The sequence below is a fragment of the Tauraco erythrolophus genome, chromosome 2 (genome assembly GCF_009769465.1).
Source record: "Tauraco erythrolophus isolate bTauEry1 chromosome 2, bTauEry1.pri, whole genome shotgun sequence".
Lineage (NCBI taxonomy): Eukaryota > Metazoa > Chordata > Aves > Musophagiformes > Musophagidae > Tauraco > Tauraco erythrolophus.
In genome coordinates, this window is record NC_141466.1 from 128972352 (window position 1) to 128999397 (window position 27046).

A 27046-nucleotide genomic window follows, 5' to 3' on the forward strand; every position below is an offset into this window, starting at 1 on the left:
CCCTAGAGGAAGGCTGCTGCTTTTCTCTGCACAACCTTGACCTTCAGCTTTTCATCTTTCACATCAGACTTCTCAGTTAAAGAGAATCATGATTCCTATATTGGGTTGCAAATACAGAAGACATGTTCATTGCCCTAAGTTGGAATGTCCTTCAAAGCAAAAAGTTACCTGAACTCTGGACTTGTGCAGCAGATGAGATATTTTCATTTGCTTCTATTAAAATCACGTACTGAGAAACTTCCTCATAGTTCAAATTAATTGCTGTTCTCAGCTCACCGCTTTTCGGATCCAATCTAAAATGACCTGAAAGGAAAAAACACGCATCTTCGTTGTTATGGCTACCATTTCACTTGTATCCTTCCTACCTCTTGTGTCTTAGTTGCTCTTAGGATGCTTCCATGGGTCCTCTGCTCTTAAGAATATGAAATGCAACACTTCCACTGGCTGAGCAGCAAAGGCATCACAGCTGAGGTCCTACCCCTGACCAAACAGTCCTTAAACACGTAAAGGAGCAACACACTTGGAAAACAGAATTGCAGCTTCTTGTTGCGCAACTCCTTTTTCACCGATTTCCAAGTGTTCTCTCAGTTTCTAATTATTTCCTTTTTTGTGCCCCAAATGGAGTCGCAGCACATCTGCAAAAGCTGAAGGAGGGCAGATGCCCTAAAATTGGTGCACGTGCCAGGAAATGATAGACTAAAAGTGATTGGTGGGAAGAAAGCTGCTTGCTAACAACTTCTCTTTTGGCTCCTTCAGTCTGCAAACTATCCTAACTTAAGACTACAGAAACCCATTTTCTAGCAAGTTACCCCCCCTCCCCCTTTAGCCAAAGAAGATGAACAAAGTCCATGCTGAAGAGCTCTTTTTGTACTTTCTTTTTTAAAAACAAAAATGACACAAATTTTTATCCTTGCTCTCCATCTCCTCATTTACATACAGCAACATCTGCCACCAAAAAGACAGGTTATTCTGCTATCTTAGCTATTTTAACTTGTAAGGGAAACAGTACTCACCTTTTTCATTGCCAGATACAACTGTATAATCAATTTGTTTTCCTAAAGCTTCGACCACGGTAAAAGCGTAAATGAAATAATCCGTTCCTGTGTTTTCCAAAACGGAAACGCTGATATAGAAAATAAATGATAAATCATAATGTTAAATTTCCCAGCAATTGTTGCATTGGCAGCCTTTGAAATTTAACTCCTCAAGAGCACGTTCTTTGTGGAAAATCCTGCCCCCTCCTCTCCAGTTGTTTGCTAGAGCTCCCTGACAATCAGAGTGCAGTGCAAGCCCTGCTTTTCTAGCCAGACACCTGTTTATCCTTGAGTAAAGGCTAAGGAAGAATGTTTTATTAGTGTGCAAGAGGAAAGGGACAAAAAGTCTGCACGATAAAGAAATAAAAGGCAATGTCTCGCATCACGTTCACAGAACCACCAGCACTGCAGAATATCCTGGATGTTTTGTTTAAAAAAAAAACCTGATGTCTTCCTTTCTTCTGCATAGAAGAATACGAAAATTAGCTTCAACTTTCAACTTCCTATGTTTTCCACCACCTGGAGAATACGTACCAGTTGTATAACTTCACATGAAAACCTCACCTGATTTCGCTCTCGTTAAACTGAGGGACAAACGGGCGGTTGTCAAATACATTAAGAGTAATCGTAGCGGTGTCATTTAAAGATGGAAAGCCTTTGTCCTTCGCCATCACTGTTAAATGGATCTCTCCAGATCTAGACAGGTTGCCAGTGGTGATTATTTTCCCCTCACTCATATCTTCTATCAGGAAGAACGGGCTGACATTTAGATCAGGGAGGATGTAGTACTCAATAAGGCCGTTTTGCCCCTGCAGTGAAAGGAACACAACTTCATGTTACAATTCCTTGCAGGACCATGTTAATTCAGTGCCCCAAGTCCCATACTACAGACTCACTGGAACCTGAACATTTCCATGCTTAAATGGGCAGAATGCCAGAGGCATTTTAAATAACTAGAGAGACTCAGGCTCAGAGCTACTTTGTGCTTAAGCTGTAACACATGAGCAGCAACAGGAGAATGTGCCAATGAGCAGAGCCCCCCACAAATAATTTTCATGTTCCAAGATCCAAAAAAATTCCTGAAGAAAACTAAATGCACTGGGTGTACATTTTGAAGTATAAGATAAACATTGAAATGAGATTTGACAATGTTTAAATGTCTCTAGGGAATTTATTTCAAGAATCCTGAATTTATTTCAAGAATGAAAACTTGGGGTTAGATATAGTAGTAGGATGGGTATCGATAAAAACACAAAGAAAAAGAAAATTCACAAGCAGTTGGCCAGTTACACAGTAAAAACGCGAAAAAAAAAAAGATCTCTAACAAAAATAAGTTAAGGACGTGCAGAAAGGGACAGTCAGAGTAGTGAAAGAAAGTCATCTAAGGGCGCGATGTCAACGAAACAAGCCAAAGTCCCTTGGATCCTTTTCAGACCTTGAGGAGAAGCACAGCCGCCCCGCTGCTGTGAGGGTAAAGCCTTATTCCTGCTGCCACAGGAGAGTTGGGCACCTTTTACTCGATGCACATCACTTCACTTTCCTGAGACAAGCCATTTTGACGAACCCTTAGGGTTTGCTCTATTGCACTTTGCTCTGTATTTCTGAAAAGCATTATATTCTGTTCTTCCATGGCTCTGCAGCAGCAGGATCAAACCCTACCATGAACATCTGTTGACATTGAGTAATCTGTGGATTTATACTTATTTCAGTTCCTCCACAGCAGAGGGCCAAACATACTATCTGAAGGATGAGTTTTACTGGAGTCTCAATGCAAATCTCACAGAGTCCAGCAACTTTCATAAGCAATTTCATGTTTTATATAAAATCATTGAGAAGGATGATAAAAAAGAAGGGGTCATTAGATTATTTGCAGTCATATACTACAGCTGCAGCTATTTTAACCAAAACGATGTGTCACGAAATAGGAAGGCAACTGCTACACTTATTCTGTTGTCAATTCTTAGATGTTTCATCTTTTACATTATACAATTAGTAGTGATGTTGTCATGGTAATCTGGTTGACTACTGGGTATCTCTGCCAATGCCTGGGTACTACTTGGTAGGTGCAATACAGATATATATATATATATTAAAAAAAATTACTTTACAAAATGAGGACAGAGGGAATTATCTGGGGTACCACACTTCAGAGGCATTTCATAAGCAGACATTTCCATGTTCAAGACAGCTGTGTGATGTTTAGTTTTTACACATTCCTCTACTTCAGAAGTTCAAATAACTTCGCAGACACTAAATTGCTTGAGTCTTTGTACCCTTTGGAAAAATCGGTAGAACACCATATAATAAAGGGAAAAATTAAAGCAAATATAGCTGAAGAAACATGCCCAAAGACAGGGAGTACATCAGTGTCAAGGCAGAAACATGAAAAGTCCTAATTTCCAGTTCCCAGTGCTTTTAGTCAATCAGAATTCACTTTCTGCTGCATTTGGTATTTCACACCTAGAGAACGGATCAAAACATATTTGGGCTGCAGCTTAAAGCAGTGTCAAAATCAAACAGGAGAAGTTACCTGATCTTTGTCAGTTGCGCTCACAGTTATGACATGAGCACCTACAGGATTAATCATGTTTGTAGAAGCAGAATAGGAATTCTGAGCAAATACTGGAGCGTTATCATTCACATCAATCACTACAACAGTGACACGAGTAGTTGCCTAGAAAACAAAATGGTATCCTGCGTTTTAGAATATTCAGAATGACCTTTTTAGTGATTTTTTTTTTATTGTTTGCACATGCAACAAACAGTATAAATCAGACTTTGAAAATGCTGTAGTAAAATATTGTGTTAGGTTTAATTTTGTGAACTCAACGTCAGAGATGAATACAGTATTTTAATACGAGAGAGGCAGGAATTCAGTGTTGCGGTGGGATTCTAGTTCAGGCACCTTTCAAGAAGGAGTAAGGACAGGATGTGTTTAGGAGGTCAACATGTCCTACTGCTGCTGCTAGATACAGTTAAGGGAACCACACTTGTTCTAGTTCAGTTAAATAAGTGTGCAATATCTTTTCAAATGCAAGAAATAAAGCAGAACTTGAACAATTTACTGAAAACTTCTGTTTCTCCCATGAAAAATCACGGCACTTGCAGTACTAACAGCAGCAGGCAAGATTTCCACTTCCCCAGCACAGGTTAGTCTGCAAACAATTCAGGGTCAAATTCCACCATGCATGATTATGAAGTATTTCAACTAATTATGGAGTATAACACTACTCAGCATGGACAAAGGTCACAAAGTCCAACTCTAAACGTGATTAGGTCACTAATTTATTCCACACAATAAACATGTTTGATATCTCTCCCTCCCACTAGTTTAAAATCCACTCTGAACAGAAGAGTCACTGTTCATTACAGTAACAGCCTTTTACCTGATAGAAAGGGGCAGATTTATTGTTGACTGCATTCACTGTAAGGCTGTAGTTACTCGTCGTTTCATAGTCTGGAGAGTTCTTTATCTTAATGTTGCCATGTATTTCATCTATTTCAAATATATTTCCTCCACCATCTGAAATACATTTAAAGAAGCGTTATCAATAAATACATTTTAGAAGCACAGAATTAACTACGCTCTTAGATTATATGTTTATTTGTGTCTTGAGCTCATTAAAACAATTTTTTAAATATCACATAGATAATGTAGAAGAAAAACAGGAATATTTTGAGTGGATGAGCGTTTGAAATGTGAGCCAACAGAATGGGTTAACAAGTTTTGCAGATACATCTGTCACTCAAAAAGTAATAGTGCTTGAGGCACACAAATGATGGACAGCACGTTGGAGTTCTGGGGCGAATCTCTGGAAGGAAGTTCCTCCAAGCCTATGCAACTCTTAGAGGAGATAAGAGGTGTTCCCAGGCACTTTTACAGTCCTCTGACTTTCTGTACGTTCAGTCTCATGTTTGCTGGTTGCAACAGTCATAAAGCACTGCAACGAGACAGCGCTCCTGCCCAGATCTCCAAGAGGAGATGTCACTGAATTTATTCTGTCTCTAATGAATGTGGACTGAGTGGCACACAGATCTAAAGAGAAATCAGTTTGACTGCCCAAAGACGTGGCAGCGACTTTTACTGGTTTTGGCCACCCTTGTCCAAAGCCACCTCAAAGTCTGTATGCATGTTGGAAATAAAAGATTTAAACCCATATAAACTGTATACACATCACTCTTGATGGTCCATACAGCAAAAATAACTATTTCAGCTCCTGCAGGCTTTGGTTCAGACAGGTCTAAATCCCCACCTCTGTCAGACTGAGGGGCAGTGGCAAAAGGGGCACTCTTCCCAACTGTAACGCCATCAGCTTCCACAGTTAAAGGTGACAAGAAGCACAGATCAGAGCTCTGGGTCACTGCAGTTCACAAGCTGGCACATTAATGTAAAATGAAACTGAAGGCACTTTATATTAATGGCCTAGGCAAAGATCTGAGGTAGCAGGTGACCTGCTGTCTGCTGTGGCACTTCTGCTGCAGAGGTAAAGGTGTCCAGCACAGAGGTGAAAACGACAGCTCTCCAGCAGCCTTTGATAATGAACTGAGTCCCTGATACACTCATGATACTATTTACATCTCCTCCTAGTAGCTGTGAAATGCTCACAGTCCACAGGCTGAGAAGAGGCTTAATTTAGCAGCATTTAATACCTGGTGCAGGCACAAAGGGTCCTACAGGGCAGGGATGAATTAGGCCCTAGACCCTTATTCCTTATTCAAGAAAGCTATGGGCATTTTTTTCATTAAAATTACTCTTGCTGACTGCAGCTATGGCAGTCGAGTAGCTACAAGATGCTTTATAAACCTGACTTTTAACAGGAGTATCATAAAAAGCACAACAATTTTTAGTTTCTGCAAAAGAAGCTACTACTCAATCAGTTTGAAAGCTGTACGAGCATAAATTAGTAAAATACCAAACCAGGTGAAAGTAAACCTCCTTGGTTTATGTGGAAAGGGGTTAGGAGATAACACACATAGTGCTATTTATGCTCATAACAGTATAGACAACAAAATGACAGTTGTTCCAGTGCAGTGAGAGAATTCCTTGTTACCTGTGAGGTTATATAGAATAAAGGCATTGTCTCCTGTGTCTCTGTCTGTTGCTGTCACTTTTCCAACTATGAATCCCACAGGTGAGTTTTCATTTACACTGAACTCAGTCACTGGATCAAAGACAGGTGGCCAGTCATTAACATCAGTGATCTTTATGACAACTGTGCAGTAACCTCTTTTCTTCTCAGGGATTCCATCGTCTTCAGCATATATCACAACCTGTAAGTCACACAATTATTGATAATGAGAAATCATACAAATAGGTACTTGCATAAAGATTAAAAAAAAAAACTTAGTGAATTTTAAACTTTGGAGTATTCTTAGAAATGTAAAGTCAAATTCCGAATTCACCTCAAAATGATTATTGAAAACATAAGGAGTATTTGGTCAATTTAAAAAGAGTATTTCTGTGTAGAACCAACAAATTCATCAACATTTTTGCATGACGCAAAATAAGATCATAAAAAACATCCAGCAGTAGCAGTAACAATAAAGAAGATTAACTGTGAACCGTATCTGCAGGATCTCAGTCCAGTCCAGATTCAAGCAAACGGACAGCACTCAGTCCATGAGCTGTCACTGTGAAGTTAGTTATTCATGTGCTGAAGTGTTTGAGAGTTTGTAGGACAGATGAACAATGAGCCTTGCTTGAATTTCATTATAGCCTACAAGGCAGTGTCTTGCTTTAATAATGCATCACATCTTGAGATGAACTTATTCTGAAACAATGCATAAAACGTTCAAGCAACATCAAGCTAAACAAAAATAAAAGCGTCACCTGTCATCCAAGGGAAAGATGAAGAGTTCTGAATAATGAAATACTTAAGAAATCTAAAGCAAACCTGATACTCTGTAGGTTCCTCTTCATAATCAAAGGCAACAGTGGAATAAAGAATCCCAGTTGCTTCATCTATGCTGAATTTTAGTTCATCTCCACTGAGAATGCCATATGTTAGGAAACCATTTCTACCTGTATCATTATCATGAGCTTGCAGCTGGACAATCTGAGTAGCAGATAAATTCTGTGAAGAAAGAACAGATTGAGGCTGTCAGACTCTGGTTAGCTGCCATTTCTTGAGTTATGCCAAAGGGGGAAGTAACAGACACTGCATACAGCGATGGTAGTATAGACATTTTAAAACCAAAATCGTACGACGTGTTCAGCACAGTAAGAGAATCTCTTGTTTTCTCTAATTTACAGAAAAGAACTGTTTCCTCCTCCGTGTCTCTGCCTACAGCAGCAATCTTCAGGCAGAAAAATCTCCATGATTTCAAACAGGTCACATGTTAACCTCAAGCACCTGACTTGCTGTAGAGGAATGATTGGTGTTTAACAGTCTCTGCTATGAAACTCAATGGATGTTCTCAACTTCAAAATTATGTTTCTTTCTGAACACCATTTGGCTAATAATTATTCTTTTTAAAATAAATAATTTATTTCTTCCTTTTAAAAAAAAATAATGTTATTTGCATTAAGATTGACAGTAAATACCAGTGTTTCACTTGCACAGCCATTTGAGACCTGATCTGATGTTATTTGATCCAATAGGGCATCCAGCAATTCCTACTGTGTAAATATTTCACGTGGAAATCAATTTTTAAGGTTGGGAAATGTGATTCTAACTCTTCTCCATTAAGCTAACTGGGAACATGAAAAATAGGCGTAATAATTAAATCTATATTTAGCTCAATGTTAGAAACGGACTAGATTTTAAATCAGTCGTGGCTGTTAAAGGGAATGTGTGTGAATCAGCTGGGAATCTCAAAGGCAAGGTACGTGCTGTATAAAATACAAAGATTATCAATGTGCTTCTATTTAAAAAAGTAGCTAGCAGATTAAAGTGTGAAAAGCGTTGTTTGAAAATTGAAGAGTGAAACGTTGATCTAGATGCTTTTGCATGATTAGAAGCTGTAGCTTCTTTTGCAGGCTATCATAACATGACAGCCACAGACGGAAATCTGGCTTGCTTTTTCTGCCACTGATTACGTAGTGTCAGGAAGAACCACAACAGATTGTACATGAGCAAGAGGAGATGTGTTGCTAAATTAGAGAATTCTGCCTGCTACTTCTCTGTACGAAGCTCCTTTACAAAAGGTTGAGTGAGAGCCTACGAGGTGCCCAGTACATCCACTACATTTTGAATGCACATGAATATTCTCTGTGTACAAATACTCAAAATAGAATGGCTGGTTTTTCTTTGTGGAGCCCCTTAGTAGTAAAAGATTCACTTTTCCTTCAGCATGTCCACATTTCTAGACCACTCTCTTTGAGTATTGGGATTTTCAGCTTGAAATAAACCTTAAAACACCATATGGCAGACAGAATGGAAAATCTGCCCAGTGCCAGAACTTGTATACGCACCAAAAGAATTTTTTACTATTATTATGAGGATTTATTTTCAGTTTAGGTGACATTTTCTTACCTCTTCCAATGTTGCTTCTAGTAGAGAGGATGGGAAAACTGGAGGGAAATCATTTTCATCAATAACTTCTACATTTACAGAAACTTCATTAAATATGCTGGCATCAGATGTATCTGTTGCTCGCACATTGAAAATGACTGGAAAATCTTCCACTTGCAAATTCTTTCTTGTTCTTACGATACCAGTGGATGAATCAATAATGAAATACTCTATTTTAAAAAAGCAGAAATTATTCTGTTTATTATTTTATTAGCTAAAACTGAAGAGATGAACTCTTTAATGCAGACTATACATTATGTATATTAATATCATATGTTATATAGTATTCTTCAAAGAACAAAATAAAATTCAACAAGGATTTATGGCAACATCAGATGTATCCAGGGCTGTAATTAACAAAATCAAATAATTCAGAAAGTCATATGGGAGCCAAAGGGGAGAAGTTCACTCCACTATGCTCCAGTCAGAAGGTCTTCACCTTCCTCTGAAACAGCCAGAGATTATTTGTCCCTGTTTCAGCCAGAAATTATTTTATTTCCTATGAAGTCCTGTTCTTACTGACGACGTGGAATTCTGCAAATAAATTCAAGGAGAACACAACTTTGTACAAAACACTTTACAAAAAAGAAACAGAGTGACTATGTTCAATGATAAATTAGCTTAGTAAAATCAGTTTAGTAAAAAAAAGACACGTGATAAAGCACTGATCGAGTTGATTCCATGTAAACCTACTCTATGCATTCATATTTGTTAAGCCAGTGTTGCTGAGTTAGTTTTTCTACCAGCAGTCTTTATGCTGAATTAGGTCGTCTTTCTCCAGTCACTGTAACTTTATGCCTGATCAGGTACCACTGGATCTTCCTTGTAGCAGACACAAAAAAGCATGCAGCTGGTGCAGCCAGCGCTGTATCAGGTGGCTCTAGCTAATCAGACAGAAACTCAATCATGTGCCCACACCTGATCCATATCGAATTTGTACATCTGGTTGATACATAGCCAGTATTAACGGCTGTAAGACAGATGCAAGCAAAAGGAGAGGGAGAACAAACAATCTAAAAGCCAAGCGCTCTGCAGTGCTGGTTGTTTAACACACCCTCTTCCTTGTTTTTCACAGAGAGCTTACCATTTGTGTCTCCAGAGACAATACTGTATAGCACAGAGACCTTATACAACACACTGATCTCTACAACAAATGTATCTGGCAGCGTCTTCTCACTCAGAGGGGCAGGCTGATAGGCTGCTTCAGAGAACACTGGGAAAGAAGTGTTGATGGAAGCTATCGTTATGGACACCTGCAGAGAAAAGGAAATGACGACAGGGGTTAGGTTTTCAGGTTTAGCAGATTTTTCTGTTGAGGTATGAAACAGCAGAAGTCCAGAACTTCGTCAGTAAGAAAAAGCTCATGATTGCTGGGAGCTGAGTTTGACACCTTAGTGTCTCGAAGGCAGTGAAGGGTAGTGAAAAATGCCAGTAACCTCATCGGTTTAGGTTCACCTGTATGCTTTCCCAAATCCAGAGAGTGATTCCAGTTCATCGCGTACGACACGTTTCAAATGACTCACCTAGTTAAACAGCTCTCGGAAAGAGGTACCGGTCTGTATTTGCAACAAATTCTTCCACGGGAGAATGTATGACCAGAGCAGAAGCTTATAAGAACAGTATTTTAAAATAATTATACCTGACTCTATATATGAAAAATGGTGACAGGCAGTAAATAAATAACGCCTACTGCTTCACAAGAATAAAGATAATTTATTTCTAAATGATACAATACAGCTGCTGCCCAATGCTCTGAAGAACGATGGCTCTAAGTCTACAATTTAAGATTCTGTTGAATACCATTTTCTACATGTCTTTACCCATATGCATTTCTAGTACTTTTTTTTAAATTCTGATAAGCTGTGATATTTAGTGTCAAAAGATCACCAGCCAGTTATAAGCACAGTGCAAAAAAATATTCCTTTTATCATATCTACATTTCTCAGTCTTCAATTTAGAATTTATTTTTTGTCTTGTATTATAGGCAAATAAACAGGAACACCGTATTTGCTCTCTCCTGTTTATTCTGTCACACACTTCTGTTGCATCCCCTGTTACTTTCCCATTCTTTGACCTTGCACAGAAGTCTCCACTCCTCTAATCTTACTCACAGTCTAAAGCTTCTGTCTTTCTTTTCTGAAATGGAATAATCAAAACAAAGATGTGCGGTGTGTCAGCAATTGCTACGGCAGCATAAACGTTATCATCTTGTATCCTGTTCCTGAAATGGAAGCAGGACTCTGACATTCTGATTCCTGTTTTGCATAGTTTTGACTCACTAATAACCATTTCCTGGTGTAGTTACATTCAGTGTAGAAAAAAAAAAAGCCAAGCTGGGGAATAAACTGCACAAGTAGAGACTAAAGTAAAAATTTTAGTACCTTTACAGAAGTTGAAAGAGGCGGCAGACCTGAATCCGTAGCAGTGACCACCAAGGAATAATGCAGGGGAACAGTCTGTTCAGATAAGTCTCTTGTTAAAATGAGTTCTCCTGTGGTACTGGAAAGACTAAAGAGGCCATCTGAGTTTCCATCTGAAGAGACAAAAACAAGCGTTGGAGATGTTCAACGGAGTCAGCAGAGACAAGCAACTGAATTATATGCCCAGGATTTAAGAGACACATGTTGAAATCTTAATCTGTATTGGAGCAAGACACCTGATCTTTCTTGATTCTGCATCTGCATCACAGAATCATTTGGGTTGGAAGGGCCCTTGTGAAGTCTCTGGTCCAACCTCTCACTCAAAGCAGAGTCATGAATTAATTCAGAGACAGTTGCTCAAGAGTTTGATCCATAAGGTGCTGAAAAGCTCCAAGGATAGGCAACCTGTCCCAGTTATGCTCATAGAGGACTTTTTCCCCCCTTATATCCAGTCAGAACCTACCACTTCAATTTACGACCACGATGTCTCATTTTTCTGTCAAGCAGTTTAGTTTGGCAGTATGCAAGTACCCCAGTAATAAACACTCATATGATTTTTTTTCTAACATACCTGAAATATTGTAGAAAATGCCTTCATCATAACCCTTGCTTTCATCACTTGCATTGATGTCTACTACCAGTGTGCCAGCTGTAGAATTGTCTAGAAGGATCTGGTAGTATGAGGGCTTCTCAAATACGGGTCCTTCTTCATTAACATCTTCCACAGTAACTAGGAAAAGAAGGTCCATATGTCTGAGTGTAACATGAGTCTCACCTAAATGGTTACAAGCTATTTCTTCAGCTAATATGAACCAGCACAGCTCTATTGGAGCTTTTTCAATTTAAACCAGATGGCAATGTTGCTTTCTGTACTTTAAAACGCTTGCCTTTGTGGATTTAATTATTTACTACTCGAGCAATAGTTTCCCACAACGGCTGCACTTCTGCCAGCATGCTGTCACTACTGTCTGTCATGAGTAATATCAGCTTATTGTTTTGCTGGGCTCCCTTCTGTGTCCATATTCATCTGGTAACTCTAGTCTTTAGCTTAGATTGCAAGCATGGTGAGGCAGGATTGCTCACTTTTATATTTGTACGTGACCCGGCACAAGAGGGCCATGGCCCACAGCTGGTGAAGCTGGCCATGCAGTGACATAAATAACACACAAGTAACGGGACCAACACTGCCAGTCATACTGATCAGAACTAGGGCTGGCCAAAAAACAGGATATACCAACTTCACAGAAATCTTTTACGTTGTGTTGAGAAAGAGAGATTTATTTCACACACACACACCCCCCCCCCCCCCCCCGAAAAAAAACCAACAGCAATCAAGTGCTGTTATTTTAACAGCACTAAAAATCATTGTCAACATTTTTTTTTTTTTTTTTTACCACTCGAGAAGCAGGCTTTCTGTAAACAAGCAAAAAAAGAACTGAATTATGTTTTTGGAAAACTTTTCAATCAAAATATCAATAGGTACTCAAAAAACGCCACTAGAAAAAATTGTGAATATATTGAAGTAAGTAACGTCAGTTTGCGTGAAAAATCTTCACTTTGGACAAGCCAAACATTTTTTGAGAAAAATTTCATCTGGCTTTTGTCAAAAGGTCACATCATCATTTCTGATAATTTACTTTAGCAGACTGTATTACTACTGAAGGATATCTTTATGCCTCATAATTACACATGCTGAAATATTCCCTAATGGAAAAGAAACTAAGTTGTCTGTGATAAACTAGAGGTACCTGTGATGTTTGCTGTGTCCTGGAGATCCGGCTCTCCAGGATTGAAAGCTTTCAGACTAAACGTATACTGGGAACGGCTTTCATAGTCCAGAGGTTGAAGAGTTGTAATATTTCCAGAAAGTTCTCCAACAAGAAAAGAAGTCGTCTCTCCAATTATGGTGTAATGAATGATGGCATTGTACCCAATATCTTTATCTGTGGCTGCTACACTCAAAATCTAAATGAGGAAAAAAAAAACCAACAAAACACAACATGTTTAGAGCAGAATCAAGAGAGTGACAAAACATACACACAAGACTGGTATTTAACTGTATAGTGTTTACTGACTGAATTACTCATATGGCTATTAATTGTATTGCTAGAATACTGACACAGCATATAGCAAGGCTGGTAACATGTTCCAGTTTCTTAGGTGATACCTCTTCCTGTGATTCCTGTAAACCATTAGTTCACCTCTGCAAGGCAGATATGGAGCCAGAAACGGATATACTGGGAGAAGACAGAAAACCTTAGGAACAGGGCAATGCTGGATATATGCACAACACCTACAGCATCTTTAAAACATGCTGCCCATACATCCTGTGAAAACTAGATCCATGCAGTGTGGCATCACTGCTGGGAATAGGAGGGAAAGGAAGAGCGGCACAGAGAGCGCTTTAGGAAGAGTCGGCGGGATAGGCACTCCACTGTCACACACAATGAACATGCTGTGTGGTTTTATGCTCCACAAAGTAAAAAAGTATGTTCACCAACACAGAGTCATCACAGATTACTGCGGCTTCCAAGTTTACATAAAGAAAACAACTGCAGAACATCCTATTTATTCTTGATGCCACATACCACGTGTGGAGGCTCGTTCTCTTTTACAGTCACGGAGTACGATGTCTGGGGGAACACTGGTGGGTTGTCATTCACGTCTTCTACAGTGATGCTTACAACCAAGCTTGCGGATTGCGGCGGTTTGCCAGAATCAGTGGCCTGTGAAGAAAAGACTTATCATTGAACGCAGCACTACATTGACACAACCTTTTTTTACCAGTTCCATTTTGCTCCAAAAATTGAGAAACTTTGTCTCGGAAGACTTCCCCTGGACCAGTTATTGCCCAGTGACATGGCTCTAACCCTGTACTTGATTAGGTGTTGCATGTCTTCCTGCAGCTGGTACCCTCACCACATCGCATGCTCTGCCTCGTTTCATGAACAATTAATCAAATACTCAAGCCTGGATCCAGAGCAAATGTGTCGTGTGATCAGGTGATGATCACTAATCAGCGTAAAACTATGGTATAAAGGTGACAAGTTCACAGTCAGTTTTACATTGCACTAACATTCGCCATAGAAAAGTTTTCATCTACAGGTACATATGCACAATTTTCAGTTAGTCTTAAAAAGTGGCTACTTTTATTAATTCTAAAGTTTTCAGAAGACACTGTTTGATTTTTAGTATGTTTCCTTGCTGTCCTGAATATGTTTCACAAGTTCCTTGACCTGTTAAATTACTTGGTTAGAGACAAACAATATAGACTGGCAAAGCAGTAAAAGCAACACAGCAGCACGACAGCTGCGCAGTCTAAAACAGACTCAGGAACGTTTTGCAGATTTCACAGTAAGCTGCCACGTGACTATGACCTTTAAGATCTGATGTTCATGGGCCCTTCACTAATATTAATTTACCCAGCAAAAGACAAAGCTGTGGGTGCAAAACATAACAAGGAGTCGAAATTCATTAATGAATTCTAATGGAATTCAGCAAAATTAAGTGTTTTTCTTGTGATTACTTAGCATTTTCTCTTTTTTATGTTGAGAATTTTGTGAGCGTGCATCAAATTTGTCAACTTACTATTATTTCCAGTTCATAACTGTCCATCGTCTCTCTGTCTAAGGATTTTTGTGTTATCAGCTCGCCAGTAGAACTGTTAATATGGAAGATTCCAGCAAAATCATCTTGCAGAGAGTAGCTTATAAGTGCATTAACTCCTGTATCCAGATCAGTAGCAGAATATACACCCAAGTATAGACTAGTTACATTCTCAGGAACTGATAGTTTAGTTTGAATATATGTTGAGAAAACTGGACGATTGTCATTGATGTCATTAACTCTCACAGTTACCTGTATTTAAAAAAAAAAAAAAAAAAAAGAGACAAGGGAAAAAAAAAAAGACATATTTGAGCTGTAGAAACAGTATGCAAAGGAGAACTTTGATTCATTTTAGCCTGTGGAAGCCTATAGGAAAAAAAAAACCAACAAACAACTAACAAAAAAACCAACCAACCAAACCAAACCACCCCACAAAATACAAAGGGATGCATAACAACATCAGCATTTTTCGGCATCTGAGCATTTTCACAACTACAGCATCTCAGCATTTATTTTTTATTCTCAACTGCCACAAGTGAGGTAATATATACTCTAACTGGAAGAGATGAGCAGGATTAAGAAACTGGGGCTTTTAGGCTCATCTGCCTCATGCATTTGACAGAACTATGCACAGAAGCAGTTTCAATGTTTATCAGTTTCTCTGGTTATGGGTTGTTCACAGAGGAACCCTCAGGAAGTGATGCCACTTGTGAAGCTGGCAACATTTCAAGACAGTAATATCTCCTCAGAAAAAGAAGGGAAATTAAATAAAAGGCTCTCAAAATCCACATGCTTGGTTAACAGATGACAGATATCCGGATATTAATTGACTTTTTTATATATTTTTAAAAATATTTCATATTCCTTTTAAAAAAAATATTTTAAAATGCAGTATACTGTACCAAAGCAACAGCGGTATTGGGTGGCACCACAGAATCAACAGCTTCTACAATGATGCTGTATAGGTCGTCGTCTTCTCGATCTAGCCTGGCGAGAGTCACAATGTCTCCTTGGTCGCCAACGGAGAACTTGTCAACGTGAGATTTCAGAGAGTACACCACTTGTACAGCCACGCTTCCAGCCAGAGCATTCACAGAGCCCACAGCAGTCCCAGCTGGTTCTTCTTCTTCAACGCTGAACTCATAGCTGGAGCTATCGAACGCCAGCCCCAAGCGGGTGTCGTTTACCAGCAAGTAGAGAATAACAGAAGCTAATGAAAGAAAACAAATTGAAATAGTGAAGTTGCTGCTAAAATAATCATGACCTGTGCTCTATTTCCCTACATTTTTTGAAGAATCATAGAATGGTTAGGGTTGGAAGGGACCTCAAAGATCATCTAGTTCCAACCCCCCTGCCATGGGCAGGGACACCGTCCACTACACCAGGTTGCCCAAAGCCTCATCCAACCTGGCCTTGAACACCTCCAGGGATGGGGCATCCACAACTTCAATAGAAAATGGTAGAAACTGGCGTGTAGGAAAGAGGAACGAGAAGAAAAAAAAATAAATCAATAGTAATAAGAATTAATATGTAACACAAAACATGATGCCTTTTATACCTAATTAGTGTTCCAGACTAACCCCACTTCACTGATCACAGCAGGATTGTGTAAATACAACCAGAGAGCAAGGACCACCAATTTGAAGTTAATGGGATATGCAAGCGTTTTCCACTCCTTAAAAATCTTGTGCTAAATTGCCTTGTGACAAAAGAGAAGGGATATTCACAAAACCATATGAGTCCAAATTCTGCAGTGGCCACTCATCTTATTTTAAGAAAATCAGTTGTTCCTCCTGTTCATGATAAATCAAAGCTAACCCTTAAAAATATGTGAAAAAGTTACAGAAAAGAACCCCATGCAACTGAACAATCTGAACTCTTTTGACAGAGTAGAAACTTGTTTGAGGGTTACTTGCCAGTTTCTAACTTGTTTAAACGTTTCAGATTCTAAGAAAATAAAGGAAAACTGACAGAAATACACATTGTCAGTATTACTTTAATAGATCTTTTTAAAGTGGCAGCTACTGTGAAGTGCCCGTTGTTGTACCATAAGCACTACTGCAAGAAATACAAAGTTGTATTTCTCACCAGAATTATTACACCAAGCTTTCTGTCAATATGATCAGCTGGGAGGAAATCAAAGGGTAAAAAGCAAATATTCATCATTGCTGAAATGTGACATGGATTCTAGCCCTGATTCATTTTGACTCAACAGCAAGGGGATTAATTTCAAATTTCAATGTTTGCAAAGGTTATGTTTATGTGGGAAGAAAAAAAAAAAAGGTGAAAAGACATCATTTACCATTTGATGTAAGCTGAGGAACTCCGTGATCAGCAGCAATAACTATCAGTGTAACAACTGTGTCAGCTGTGATATGGTCCAAGTTACTGCTGAGGGTGATGTCTCCAGTGTGGTTATTTATACGGAAATCATCGGACTGGGTCACGAGGCTGAGAAATCAGTATAATTTTCATATTTATGACACTGGAAGTACCATCTACTTACTGTTACTTCTGTAACAAGCACTCAACAGATATTATTTGCCTATTTATAAAGAATGGCTAAGCAATAGGTTTTAATTGCTGTGTCATTAACCTGAATATATTGGCTCTTATTTCCAAGTATGTCTTCCATCATGGAAAAAAAGACAGCATTCATGCCTTCAGTTCCTATTATACCCCAAGTCTTCGATCTTCCCACAAATAGAAAGCAGATACCACACACTCAGCTGCATATTCAGCAATATAAGAAATCCAGGTGACATTTGTGTGAAGACTGCAGACCTGCTAATTCCTAGTGTTCTGCAAACTCTCACAGATAACTGGATTGCTCACAAGAAAAAGTAATGTGCTTAAGGTAGAAAGCGACCTCATAGTTAAAAATATTCTCTTTCAAGACACTATTTTTAAATACCCACATTATACTGACTCATTCATCTGTCCTTCTCAATCTACGTGCTTTTCATGTCAAGGTATTTTCCATGATATAGGGCTCATCCAAAAATCTTCCTTGATTAATTTTTTTATGCATAGTGCAATAGGAAAGTTCTTATTTCTCGACCTCCTCCTCCCAGCAAACAGAAGATATGTGAAGAGACAGTCATTCTTGAAGATCCATTTACTTCCTACTCAGAAACTCCAACACATTATACAAAATTTCAGAAATTCAAACAAATCTTGGCTTCCAGTTCTTGTTGCTAAGTTTATTAGTTTGATTGCATTCTCTTTCTTACGGTGTAATCATGATTTGATAAGCTCTAAAACACAGAGTAATGGCTGTTCTTTTTTCCTACGTTTAAAAATCCTTATTGATTATAGCACTTGTAAAATATCTGTATCTTATCTTCTCATCACCAATAAAAATACTTTGTGAGAAATAAAAATACCCTTCCATTTCTTTAACAAAAGATACTTATTAACCTCACAGATACGTACCTGTATGAAATAACAGAATTGTCCCCAACATCAAGGTCAGTAGCAGACACGGATAGCACAGATGCTCCTTCTTTTGCTGTTGCTACACGTACGCTGGCCGAGTATTGTGCTTTTGTAAACTGAGGAGGGTTATCGTTCACATCTAATACTTGAATGCTGACATATGTGAAATTCTGGCATGTGACAGGAGAAAATAATGATTCAGAAGACGCACAGACACTTAAATTTATGAATAAAAGGAATTTGCAAATAACGAATAACGCGTTCCTCTCTATTACCTGCCTTTGTGGTGCTCCGTTATCAGACGCCACCAACAGCAGCTCGTACTTCTCTTTAGTTTCTCGGTCTACATAGCCGTTAACCAAAATGGTTCCATTCTAGAGAAGGTAACACAGTTCACACACAGATCACTTTGGTAACTACTGTACACTGAGCTCTCAAAAGAGATGAGGGATTGAAATCCTCTTTTCTCCTTTGGACAAGCATAGTTCAGATGCCAAGCAACGTCTGACCAGTATACCTTAGTTTTCAGACACTGACATGTATTTCCAAACTACAGAGCACATGCAGGTTTTGATTTCATGTGTACTAGTATGGTTACTCCTACTCTTTTTACCTGTTCTATCTCACTATGTCAAGTAACTTCATGAAAAGCAGCATTGAAATATTGTTTTTAGGAAACCCAGACCCTTACCTGCTGGATGCTATATGGATTATCCCCATCCTCAGCTGATAAGTAATAAGTAATTCGTGCGTTCTCTCCCTCATCCAAATCAGCAGCAGTTACATGTCCAACTCTAGCAGGAGCATCCAACGTGTAATCTGCTTCCAGAATCGCAAAACTGTATGGCTCCAGCTGAAACTCAGGGTTATTATCATTGACATCCAGAACAGTGATGTGGAACAAGGCACTTGAATTAAGCCCATCTATTTCAGCATCAACTGCCCACACCTGCCAAAGTAAGAAACAAAAATGGAATTTTAGTTGACTGTATTGCCATTTTAACCATCTGATGAAGATATAAAAAAGGGTTTGAGGAAATGAAGTAGAAATGAGCCAAAGCTGCAGAGTCTGGCCCCAAATTTACTTGTAAAGTGAATCCAGATGTAGTCTCCCTGTCCAGTTCTGTGTCATTCCTTAATGAAAGTATTCCTGGGATATCCACAGTAAACAAAGTACTGTTATGAATAAAGTGTCCCTGAGAAAAGCCAGCCTAAAAAGAAAACGTAGTTCATTTAAGATTAAAATGATGAATATTTAAGTTGAAAAAACCAACTTATTAATACTTGACATTTCTATAGGACTTTTCATTACAGAAGTACAAGTGATTTGTAAGGTTTAATAACCTTCTCCAATACAGCCAGTAAACTATTTTGTACCAGGTCTTAACTCAATTAAGGAAGTTTTATTGCTGGCTCCATAGACAGCAAGATAAAGTTTTTGTGATATAAAACGTTCTTATTGTCAACCATTTAAGAAATCTTCCTCTGCCCATCTGCTACTATGCTTTTTTGCAGTTTAATAAAGAAAAACATGTAATTTTGATTTATCAGGATGACATTAGTTTGGTACCTACCTCGTCCTTGTCAGTAACACTGAACGTGTAGACAGGACTACCCTTTTGTAGGTTTTCAAGCACAAATATATCATAGGCCGCCTGACTAAATTCTGGTGAGTTATCGTTGACATCTAGTACATGCACAACAACAAGCGTTTTGGCGCTGAGACTTGGCTGCCCTTCATCTGATGCCTCCACTTCTACTTCAAATTGCTTTACGGTTTCATAATCCAGCTGCTGGCTCAGGCTGAGCTGGCCTGTGGTCAAATTGACAAGAAATACCGGCGAGGAGGTTGCAGGTTCCTGGCTAACAATTCTGTACTTCACGAGAGCATTGTCTCCAGCATCCAAATCAGTGGCAGAAACTGTCAGCAGTGCCCTTCCAAGCACTTCGTCTTCAGGGACGCTCACTTCGTATCTACTGGATGAGAAGACTGGAGGGTTGTCATTCACATCGTCAACAATGATGGTCAAATCGAGAGCTGTAGACAGCGCGGGTTGGCCTTGGTCACTGGCAATCACTGTTAAGTTATAGAAGCCTTGTGTTTCTCTGTCCAATTTCTTTTCCAGCAAAATGAATCCTGAGGTGTCAATATCCATTTTTCCTTCTCCACCTTTCAGAGTATAAACCACTAATCCATTAAAGCCCTCATCTGCATCTGTAGCTGACACATTGGTAATAGGAGTTCCAGCTGTTATGTTCTCCAGAACTGTAATGGTAGTGCTGGTTACATCAAACACAGGACTGTTATCGTTGACATCTGTAACTTTGATAAACACTGTAGCATAGTCAGTAGCATTTCCATCTGACAAGGAAATATTTAGTATATAATTATTCTGGGATTCATAGTCCAGTTTGGTTTTTGTCGAGATGATTCCATTGACATCGATGTCAAACGTAGCAGATTCCGTCAGTACTTGAAACGTAACTGGTACGTGGGGATTTAAAGACTCGTACTCTACCTGTGTGAGATAGAGCATATTATCCATAAGTGAATTCAAACCAATAAACCACTGTCTAAAAAAGAATAATGGTTTTAACTATGTCTGAACTTATTTTACTCATTTTATTCATTAAAAGAAGTAAGAATCCAGCCACAATATACATAAAAATACAGCTAGAGAGGACTGTCTTTCCTTGGAACATCACTTATACAGAAACGTGAATGCATATAATACAGAATAAAAATAATAGACTGCACTTTAACCTCTGGTTCTGCCTTTCTTTGTATGAAAAAAAGTGAAAAATTAATTAGGAAGTCAATAAATCAGAACACTAAAACGCATTAACTTCTCTCTGCTTTGGTATCTGACCTCCTTTCTGTCTTCAGAGCTGCATCTAAGAAGGAGCTATCACAGTGCATTCTGGTGGCCTGTTTGAGTGAGTTTTTTGATGAAAATGAGGAGCAAGTTCTAGAGCTGCCTTTGGAAACGCCTTTATGGCAGTTCTCTGATGGGAAGTCTCCATTTCCTAGCTACATCATGTCATAGGGTTTTACATTTATTCACCACCAGATGCACGAACATTGCCTGTGCTAGCCTTTGGGCCACTCTAGGCTTTAGACAATGTCCAAAGTCGACAAAGGGCTAAGCATGAAAGTTTACTATTCTAAGCAGTTCTGGGGTTTATTTTTGTTTGAGGTTTTTTTTTGTTGTTGTTGTTGTTGAGTTTGGGGTTTTTAGTTTTTATTTGTTTGGTCTTTTTAATGTTAAGTGGTAGCAGATGCCATTTAAAGATTTGCAGTGGTAGGAATAGGCTTCATGGGTGATAGGCTTTGTTTGAGGGGTGGGATCATTATGGAAAGTATGTGAAGCTTGACATGCAGAAAATAAACCACAACTTCTAGTTGCACGTAACTCGGGGGATATAGACATTTACAGCACATATATTACAGGATTTTTTTATAGCTGTTATGTGCTATACAAGCGATAAAAAAAAAGTTGTTCTTACTCTTGCTACTTCAACAGGACTGGCTAGCTCTTCTTCTACAGACACATTGTATGTTTTCTGAATAAACTGTGGTCTGGAATCTCCAACTGCAAAGATTTGTACTGGCTCTGATGAACTTCTTGGAATCGTCCCACCTGCAAGCAAAAGAAAACAGTCTCCCAGCAGATGCACAAAATACCTTCTGCTTAAAAAAAATATATATACTTTTCCACTGGTACTGATTTTTTTTTGTTTTTTTTCCTCTAATCCTTACTGCTGCTATTATGGTACTGTTGAGAGGTGCTAACCAAGATCAGTTTCATGTGTTGGGTGTTACATTTACAATACATGAACCTGAATACATACACCAATATTAGCACAGACAGACAGCACAGGATGGACTGATGAATCTCTTCGGTAACCGTATTCCCCTCAACACCCATTTTATCCACATGGCCATAACTTTGAAGGGACAGAAGTCATATTGACCAAATCAGGTGAAAATCAAGAGGCTGAAGAAGACTTTGGATGCTCATGCTACCAGGAGTGGGATACCATTCCTAGGTTACATTTATCTCTGTCCTTATTTAGATCATGAATATTTGCCGAGTTCTCTTTTAAAACAAAGAAACCCTCAATAAATATGGCTAAAGAAATGACATTTGTGCTGGTCGTACCAAAAATGGCTTTGGCATCTCCATTTATTTTTTTGATACCCACACGGATGTGCAAACACAGATCATGTCACTCATCACATTTTACTTTCTCTTTCATCAGACTGATGACTGAATTATAAATTCCTAGTTTTTGCCTGAATCTCTGTATTCTATGCTGTGCAACACTGGTCAATAATTAAAGGAAGGTGTGAGATGTATGTTATTTTGTATGTTCTTCCCATACTCATAAAGAAAACTTAGGTTTGATATAACAGCACCAGCAGGAAGAAGAGTTTTACTAGAGATACAGCAATTATGTTGGATGAATAAGACAACTTTATTCTTATCTTCAACAAATGAGAGCAGATAAAAATATAAGGTATTTTTAAAATAAAGTCTGGGAACATATTTTGACATCATTCTTTCCAGTAAAAAACAAACCAAAACCCATCACACCAGGAATAGCTGTGTTGACCTATACTAAAATCTTGTCTTACCATCAATAGCTGTTATCCACAAGACAAAGTTCTTAAGCTGGTTGACTCCTAATGGGATTACTGTTTTTAAACTGATTTGTCCTGTGGATGTATCCAATTCAAAGTACCCATCTTCATTGCCACCAGCTAAGATAAAGCTTATCTCTCCATTTATACCATCATCCGGATCATCAGCAGCAACCTGGAGAAAAAAAATAATTTTACTCGAGTTTCTTCTGCTGTTACCAATTAATACAGAATTGCTTATTTTTGTGTGGTTTGCAGAGAAAGAAAAAAATCACTCAGGTAGCAGATAATTAGGAATTTCTTGTGGGGTTTTTTCCTTTCATTTATAGCAAATAATAGGTCTGGATAATTTTATATATATAAAAATCAGCTAAATATAGCCACAGTAAAATTTGGTTATACTTTTAACTGCCTATCTACTTCCTATATGATTCCTGGGTTAAACCTCTGTAAGAATGTTTGCTCTTTGATGCACACACAATATCATTCCAGCAGCAGCAGTTAAACCCTGCCCCACCCTGTGGAACTCATGTGAATGACACCAAGTTTGTGTCTCAGAAAGCTTCTCTCATAGTAATTCCAAAGTCACTGGAGGTAGATTGTTCAAGAGTTTACATCAGGAACCATTAAATCGGTACACCTGGGTATGAGTTTTGATAATGACTCCCTATATATATATATATATATATCTATATATCTGATATATATATCTCAGCTCCTGAAGAGATTTTGATCTTGGTTTCCTGTTTTATTTGGTTAACTGGTTTACTATCTTACAAAAAGTATACGATATCTAAAAATTATCCAAAATGCTTCAGCATTCAGCAGCCTTTCAAAAATTTTTACAATTATTTCAATTTCTGGACTCTAACAACATTCAGTTTTCATTAAACACCTTCACACAAATAAATCCAAGAAGCTTATTTCCTGTCTTATGTTTGTGGAATTCAGGATGGTGCATAGCATCTAGGATCAAGGATAAAAATCCTTTATCATTTGTTCCCTGACCTGGGATACAACTAGAAGTCAAAGGACTTCAGAAAAGATCCCTTATTCAATAGGACCACCACACAAGTTCAAGTAAGGACTCATGCATACACTCAACTCATAAAAATGTCATTTTTACTGTGTACTTCTAGTACCTGAAGAATGGACATTCCTGCAGTCATGTTGATGAAAATATCTTGTTTATATGGCGTGCCTCTAAAGGTTGGGCTGTTGTCATTTTCATCTAGCAACAATATGTTGATTGTAGAGTGTACCTCATCGTAAGGTGACAAATGATCTCTAGCAGTGACCTTTAAAAATGATGCAGTAAAATTACCGCTTTGTTCAAACGAATGCTCTACAAGTAGTAAGAAGGATGAACGACAACTACAAGTTGAGTACACCGCATCACTAAGGGTATTTCCCTCCAGATAGCTCAAACATGAATCTCTGGATTTGATTCTTCAGATAAGCTGCCTATCCATATCAGAGAGTCAGCTTCTTGCCAGGACAGATCAGACATCACCTGTTTGCCTTGGGTTTGCTTTGGAAAGGGGCAGGCTTATTTTTAATACCTGTAGGTGAATAGATGGTATTGTCTCCCTGTCCAACAGTGTGGAGTTGCTCACAGTTAGGATCCCAGATTGACTTAGCTGGAAGGGACTGTCAGCCGGTGTGAGAATGAATGTTCCCTGGAATCCTCCCTGCAAACAGTAATGATATTTGTTATTAAACAGGATCATCACTGAGCTAGTCCCTTAGCATGTTTTCTTCTTGTTTTCCAGGTGGGGGGCATTTAATTTTCTGGTTTAGTTGAGGTGAGAGTTTCAGAAAATAGGGAGAGAAGCAAGCAACATGGAAGATACATATCACGCAGGCTGAGGGCGACTTGCAGCTTTGTGTCCATTTTGCTCTTATGCTCTTTCATATTTGGGACCTTACGCAAATCAGACAAGTTTCAGAGACAGCCAAAATTTATTCTTTGGCTGCAATACTCTACCCCTTAAAGTTTGTTTTGCTTAAGCATATTTAGATGGTCAGAAAAAAAATAATCCCTAGCACCATTCACTATACGTCTATAATACAAATGCATTTTATATGATATTTCAGAAGTGCAGGATTTGTAGCAACCATAACAACATTGTCATTTTACCTCGTCTCTGTCAATAGCTGTTACTTGAAGAACTGCCATCCCATTTGGGAAATTTTCTAGAATGGAGACATTGTAACTGGATTGTGACAATACTGGAGGATTGTCGTTCTCATCTTCAATAGTAACCAGAACTACTGCATCAGCCGCTTTAAAAATATTGTCTTGCTGAGTTGCCTAGAGAAGAGAGTTTGTAGCTGTAAATTCCATACCCTGATAACAGTGAGCAGTTCTGGCTTAACACAAGGACATGGCACGACTGCATATATTCAATGAATGAAGTTTTCCTTTATTTTGTGCTTTAAATGGCAGCATGGAGCCTTGATACCAACTGCCCTTTAACGCTACTAGGAGAAACACTATTAACAGCAACACGGATTCACATGTTATTTTATGAAATTGAGACTCAGTATTAACACACTGAACTCAAAAACATTCACTACCTGAATGCCCACAAGAAGATACGGACATTCTTCTCTGTCAACAGCCGTCTTCACTTCCAACACTCCAGTTTCTGCATCGATTGAAAAGGTGTCGTTATAGGCCAGGGGTTTCACTGAAAAGTAACAAATTGCAACGGCTTAATGAGAATGAACCAGAACAGTAAGTCTGATCTGTCCTTTTTATGACTGTTACCTTCTCAGCTATAGCAAAAACGATCAGACATTCCAGATAAATGCCTTTTTTCCCAAAAAAAAACACTCTATCCTTAAAACAATTCTTAGAAAATTCACTTGCACTTCAAGGGTCTTAAATTAAGCATCTCATGAGCTTTTAGCAATTCTCTCATGAGGAGAAAAAGTTCCTGATGGAACTGATCTCTCTAGATGGTCCTGAATGGAAATCCTTTGGTCAAAGGGAAGCCTCTAAACTTAGACTTTGAATCAGTAATTGTTTACTGGAGGAAGGTTAAGAACACCTCAACATTTTTTAAATAGTTAGACCCTGCTGTGATGACTGAAATTCAGCCCATTTAGCTCACAGAGCAGCACTGTGGTGAAGATGCATGCAGTTAAGACATCTTCTGACTGTACGCTGCTCTTCATTATCATTATCTTCAGTAACACAGAAATCAAATCGCTGCGTGAACGTCTAGAAGAAAATAAAGGCTCTTACCCAGTTTGATGCTGTAAAATACTTTTTCATTTATACCCATGTCTCCATCTTTAGCTAATATCTTCTCTGGGAGAATAGCCAGAGGACCCAACTAGAAAACAGACATTAACTTGATTACCTTGAAAAAAATACATATAAACTTTAATTTGTTCGTTCATTCGCAATTTCGATTAAAGAACCAAGAAACATGCATTCAGTCACTGGGTTCCAGATACAATTCTCTCTCTGCCATACATGCTTTAAAGAGGAAAATGATGACTGAAATATTTAATGGATACACTGTGTTTGAGAAACACCAGACTATGAAGCAGTAGCCACTGATGGAATTCATTTTCCAAACACTGAATGTTTCAGCTCCATTCCTCTCTTGGAAAACAATATGCAAGTCTACACTGCCGCCCTAATAAAAAGAGTAATTTATTAAAAAGATAAAAACATTTTAGGAGATCTAAAATTATTCCTTTCAGGCAATTAAAATGAAACTTCTAAGAAAAGGGACATCAAAGCATATGTGTTTTAAAACATGGTAACATGAAGATAATGATAAAGAAATAGGGATAATAAAGAAGATAATTAACTATTTTAATTTTAGTGGATTAGTCTGGTAATACTATGATTATATTTTTTCTGGCAATACATACAGAAGTCTGACTTAAACAAATACATTTCACACAGAAATTTCCACCCTGGATAGAAAAAAAAAATTACAGTATAAGATAAACTACAGTTTATCATTCAGATTCTTTTTTTGCTTACCTGATTTTAATGAAGCATGAAAGAATTACACTATTACACTAAAACTAAAACTGAAACCAGGCAGCTAACTCCAGGACTGATGGGTCAACTACCCTTTCAAATTTACAGCAAGAGTCCCGTTACATTTTATACTTCTCCCCCCTCACCTTCAATCACAAAATAATCTCGTTCCGTAGCAGAAAGTTTTATGCTTCTTATAATACGTGGCCTGTTTACCTGGTAGTTGTATGTCTACCATTGATAATGTCACAATTCACCAGTTAGCACAAAACAAACTATAGCCCTCCATCTGAAGCTGCTCAGTGATGAAGAATCCTTGAAAGAAAAGCACTGTGGACAGGAATAAACCATCTACGTTCGCGGCATTCAGCGAAAAGCTT

General features: G+C 38.4%; 1 protein-coding gene across 1 annotated transcript in view; it reads right to left on the reverse strand.

Annotated features, from left to right (window-relative positions):
• The window catches only part of LOC104373590 (protocadherin Fat 4), a 41269-nt gene that overhangs the window by 5664 nt on the left and 8559 nt on the right, over positions 1–27046 (reverse strand). The window contains exons 9-36 of the mRNA XM_086626533.1: positions 25911–26001; positions 25238–25350; positions 24798–24971; positions 24220–24348; positions 23800–23955; positions 22652–22832; positions 21520–21653; positions 19587–20531; positions 19098–19223; positions 18704–18961; positions 18288–18386; positions 18010–18182; positions 16877–17025; positions 15477–15784; positions 14557–14826; positions 13557–13694; positions 12717–12933; positions 11540–11698; positions 10930–11081; positions 9633–9801; positions 8510–8718; positions 6929–7108; positions 6086–6305; positions 4421–4557; positions 3565–3708; positions 1599–1843; positions 1014–1123; positions 169–303 (exon numbers count right to left, since the gene is read on the reverse strand). Coding sequence (XP_086482659.1) covers positions 169–303; positions 1014–1123; positions 1599–1843; positions 3565–3708; positions 4421–4557; positions 6086–6305; positions 6929–7108; positions 8510–8718; positions 9633–9801; positions 10930–11081; positions 11540–11698; positions 12717–12933; positions 13557–13694; positions 14557–14826; positions 15477–15784; positions 16877–17025; positions 18010–18182; positions 18288–18386; positions 18704–18961; positions 19098–19223; positions 19587–20531; positions 21520–21653; positions 22652–22832; positions 23800–23955; positions 24220–24348; positions 24798–24971; positions 25238–25350; positions 25911–26001 — 5521 coding nt within the window. The remainder of the gene's footprint in view (positions 1–168; positions 304–1013; positions 1124–1598; positions 1844–3564; positions 3709–4420; positions 4558–6085; positions 6306–6928; positions 7109–8509; positions 8719–9632; positions 9802–10929; positions 11082–11539; positions 11699–12716; positions 12934–13556; positions 13695–14556; positions 14827–15476; positions 15785–16876; positions 17026–18009; positions 18183–18287; positions 18387–18703; positions 18962–19097; positions 19224–19586; positions 20532–21519; positions 21654–22651; positions 22833–23799; positions 23956–24219; positions 24349–24797; positions 24972–25237; positions 25351–25910; positions 26002–27046) is intronic.